Source organism: Juglans regia, chromosome 9 (assembly GCF_001411555.2).
Source record: "Juglans regia cultivar Chandler chromosome 9, Walnut 2.0, whole genome shotgun sequence".
In the NCBI taxonomy this organism is placed as follows: domain Eukaryota; kingdom Viridiplantae; phylum Streptophyta; class Magnoliopsida; order Fagales; family Juglandaceae; genus Juglans; species Juglans regia.
Window position 1 is genome coordinate 2,262,827 of NC_049909.1, and position 4,072 is coordinate 2,266,898.

General features: G+C 40.5%; 1 protein-coding gene across 1 annotated transcript; it reads left to right on the plus strand.

Annotated features, from left to right (window-relative positions):
- Nucleotides 1-1,153: 1,153 nt before the first annotated feature.
- LOC108989977 lies at nt 1,154-2,434 on the plus strand. Its single transcript, XM_018963764.2, has one exon. The coding sequence runs from the start codon at nt 1,154-1,156 to the stop codon at nt 2,432-2,434; it is 1,281 nt and encodes a 426-aa protein (XP_018819309.2).
- The last annotated feature ends 1,638 nt before the right edge of the window (nt 2,435-4,072 follow it).

A 4,072-nucleotide genomic window follows, 5' to 3' on the forward strand; every position in this document is an offset into this window, starting at 1 on the left:
GAATAATGTAAGTTGTCTAGTTTAACTTACACTTTGGGTGTAATGAAGGCTTCAGTTTAGAACATCCTCTGGCCTATTCCATTAGGAATTTGGCAACCTAGATTGTTGTAGCTCAAGTCAAAGACATTGGGTTTATTGAAGAATGAGAAGAGATCCACTAGAGAAGACTGTAAATGAGTTGTGGGAGAGATTAAGTGATAATTAAGACATGTGAGGCTAGCAAGAGAGGGAGATATACTCCCTTTGAGGCCTTTACATATATGGGTGATTACTCTTATCTTTATCATCACAAGAAATACCTTCCCATGGTGACAACAATTAATAGAAGACAAATTTAAAGGAGTGGAAGATGGATTGAGGAGGAGTAAGAAACCAATATTATGAAATTCTTATTTATATTTTTATGGATTTGATCTTTTCCACTCCTTTGTATTTTTCTAATTTTATTCATTGTTATCTACCCAAAAAGATTAATTGCTTTGTTACAATTATGCCACAAAAATTCTGAAACTATTAAAGCAAAAATCATACGAATAAAAGCAAAAAATATAAATATAAAATATTTTTAGTAAAAAATGGAGGGATATATCGATCTTGGCCCTATTTCTCTTCTACAATGGTCACAAATCTCAATTGGCTATGCCACGTGGAGTGGCCCCCACCTTTCCAAATGGATCCAATAATTACCTACAAAGATTTGGTGAATCCAGCCAACGTGGCCACTCCTTGATAGAGTGCATTTTTCGCAAGAGTTCCCAACACCAAGTTCGATGTGTTGTGGAGGCCCAATAAGTGGAGCTCCTTCCCTTTCCAACTTTGAATATATATTTATTATTTAAGATTTTGTTTTTATTTTTAAATTATTTTTAGATTTAACGCTTTGACCTTTATTTCAAAATAAATAGTTTTTACTGAGTCTTCTCTCGCTCTTTTTCTCTCTCGGGAAGGGGAGTGAGGTGAAGTGAGGTCCACAAAATATTCTAACAGAATTGGAGGTGGCAGAGAGGCAAGGGACATGCACAACGGTTTCGTTACGGCTGAGTGAGAGTACCGAAGGTGGCAGGGAAGGGGTGGTCAGAGGAGGAGACGCTGGTTCTTCTCTGTTTTCTGATAAGTAAGAGAGGCAAGCAAGGTGGTGAAGGCTGAGGAAAACATGAATGAACTGGAGAAGATGTGGGAAAGTATGAAACTAACGGAGGAGGAATCCAAATGCATCGATCTAGACGATGAGATACCAGAGGAATTGAAAAACAAGGAAGACTGTAGTCTGGTAGGGAAAGTGTGGGTGGAGAGAAGCATTAGTAGGATGGTGATAGAAAACACAATGGCAAAAGTATGGAGAATTAGTAGAAAAGCTCAGTTCCAGGAGGTTGGAACAAATATGTTTGTTATGACTTTTGCCAACCAAGCTGACAAACTACGTATTCTTCAAGGAAGGCCATGGTTATTTGATAACCAGATGTTTGTGATAATGCAGCTGAATGGATCTATCCCTCCACAGAAGATGGATTTTAGTAGAGAAAAAATGTGGATTCAGTTACACAACTTACCTTTAGCATGTATGAATAAGGATAGAGGAGTGGTGATGGGGGAGACTATTGGTAGAGTGCTGGAAGTGGAGACTCTGGTTGATGGAAGCGGATGGGGGTCGTTTCTTAGAATCCTAACAGAGTTAGATTTAAAAAAACCATTAGCTAGGGGAAGAACTATTACTATAAAAGGGCAGGTTCTCTGGATACCTGTTAAATACGAGAAACTTCCTCATTTCTGCTTCAGATGTGGGTGCATTATCCACGATGAGGTAGGTTGCAGGGGAAAGGATGGGGAGGAAATACAGTTTGGTGCTTGGATGAGGGCTGGAGTGAGAGCTAAGTTCCAAAAACAAGGAGAGAGTAGATGGAGTCCAACTAGAAATGGAGTCAGCATAGAGAGAGGGGAATCAGCTGCTATAATGAAGGTGAAGGAGGTTCCACAAGAGCAGACTGTTGATAAGGGAGGGGTAGAGACTGACTCAGGGTTTGAACAAGGGAGAGAGATAGGTCAAGAGACTAAGGGAAGTGAAAGGGAAGAGAGTAATTTGGGTAGTTCACCAACATTTAAGGGCGTGAAGGATATTACTATAGAGAGTCAGGAAACATTAAGTGAGGAAGGGAGGGAAGAAAGGAGTTCTCTGAGAGAGGAAGTTGAAAATAGCATAAGGGAGACGAGGGGGAGAGGAAAAACTATAGGAGCCTGGAAGAGAAGAGCAAGAGAACAAGGTGACAAAACAATTTCTCATAGTGTCTCCAGCCTTTCAAAGAGATTATTTAGCCCAACTGTTGTAGGGAAGGAGGAGGTAAGGGGGAGGAAGAGGCAAAAAAGTACCAGTTGTGAGGTGCTTGAAGAGTCACAACTTTTGGTGGAGGCTGGTGGACAGCCCCACCAATCATTATGAAAACTCTCAGTTGGAACTGCCGAGGGCTTGGCAACCCTCGGACAGTTCAAGACCTTTGCCAACTGGTAAAGGAAAAGAGGCCAAATGTGATATTCCTCATGGAAACAAAGTTGAGGAGTGGCAAATGTGATAGCATAAAAAGAAGAGTGAGGAGTGAGGGCTGTTTTGTGGTGGAACCTGAGGGTAGGAAAGGGGGATTAATGTTACTTTGGGACCAGTACACGAGAGTGGAAATTCTGAACTATTCCAATAGACACATTAATGCTTGGATTAAAAATGAAGATAGTAATGAGAGGTGGTTGCTGACAGGCTTCTATGGGCAGCCTGAAACTAGACTAAGGGCAGAAGCTTGGCAGTTGTTGGCATCATTGAGACCATTAGAGGAGGTAGGATGGTGTGTGGTAGGGGATTTCAATGAAATATTAACACATGATGAAAAAAAAGGGGGCAATCCAAGACTAGAGAAACAAATGGGCAGGTTTAGAGAAGCATTGGAGATGGGAGGTCTGTTTGATTTAGGGTGGAAGGGTGATAAATATACTTGGAGTAATAAGCATGGGGATGAGACTTTCACAAAGGAAAGGCTCGATAGAGCAGTAGCTAATATAAGGTGGAAAAGGATGTTTAAGGAAGGGTGGGTAGAAGTTCTGGCTGCTAGGTGCTCTGACCATAGACCCATCTTACTTTATGTGAACCAGAAATTTTCTAGTGAAAGGAAGAGGAAGAGGCTGTTCAGATATGAGGCCAAATGGTCTTTGGAGGAAGATTGTGAAGAAGTTATAAAAAGAGTTTGGCAAGTGAGAACAATGGGTAGGGATACAGAAAAGGATTTGCAGTTGCTACTGGAAGACAGTAGAGTAGCCTTTCAAAGCTGGAGCAGGAAGATTACTCAAGATAAGGGAAGACTATTAAAGGAAAAAACAGAAAGGCTTAAAAAATTACAAGAAGATGAAGGGAGTCACAATATGATGGAGATAAAGAAAATACAAGAGGAGATAGGGACCTGTCTTGAGATGGAGGACTTAAAATGGAGGCAAAGGGCCAAGTTGGATTGGTACATTCATGGGGATCGAAATACTAAGTTTTTCCACTGTTGTGCAAATCAAAGGAGGAAAAAGAATATGATTTTGCAGATTTATGATGATTATAACTTGAGGCAGACCAAACCTGAGAAGATTGAAATGGTTTTTAACAACTATTTTCAGAACCTGTTCACCTCAACAAACCCGACCCCTGCAGATATTGAAGACAGTTTAAGGGAGGTGGTACCTTGTGTGACAGATGATATGAACATTTGTTTAACTAGAACCTTCACTAGAGGAGAGGTCGAGGTAGCTCTTAAACAAATGGCTCCATTAAAATCACCAGGCCCAGATGGATTTGGACCATGCTTTTTTCAAAAGCATTGGCATGTAGTAGGTGATGGAGTGTGCAAAGCTGTTTTATCATGACTCAATGGTAATGATCTGAATTCTTCTTTGAATTACACTTATCTTGCTCTTATTCCTAAGGTTAAAGAACCAAGAGTGGCTAGTGATTTTAGGCCTATAAGCCTTTGTAATGTTGCTTACAAGATCATGTCAAAAGTCTTGGCAAATAGGTTGAAAAATTTTCTGAATGCTCTTATTTCACCCAACC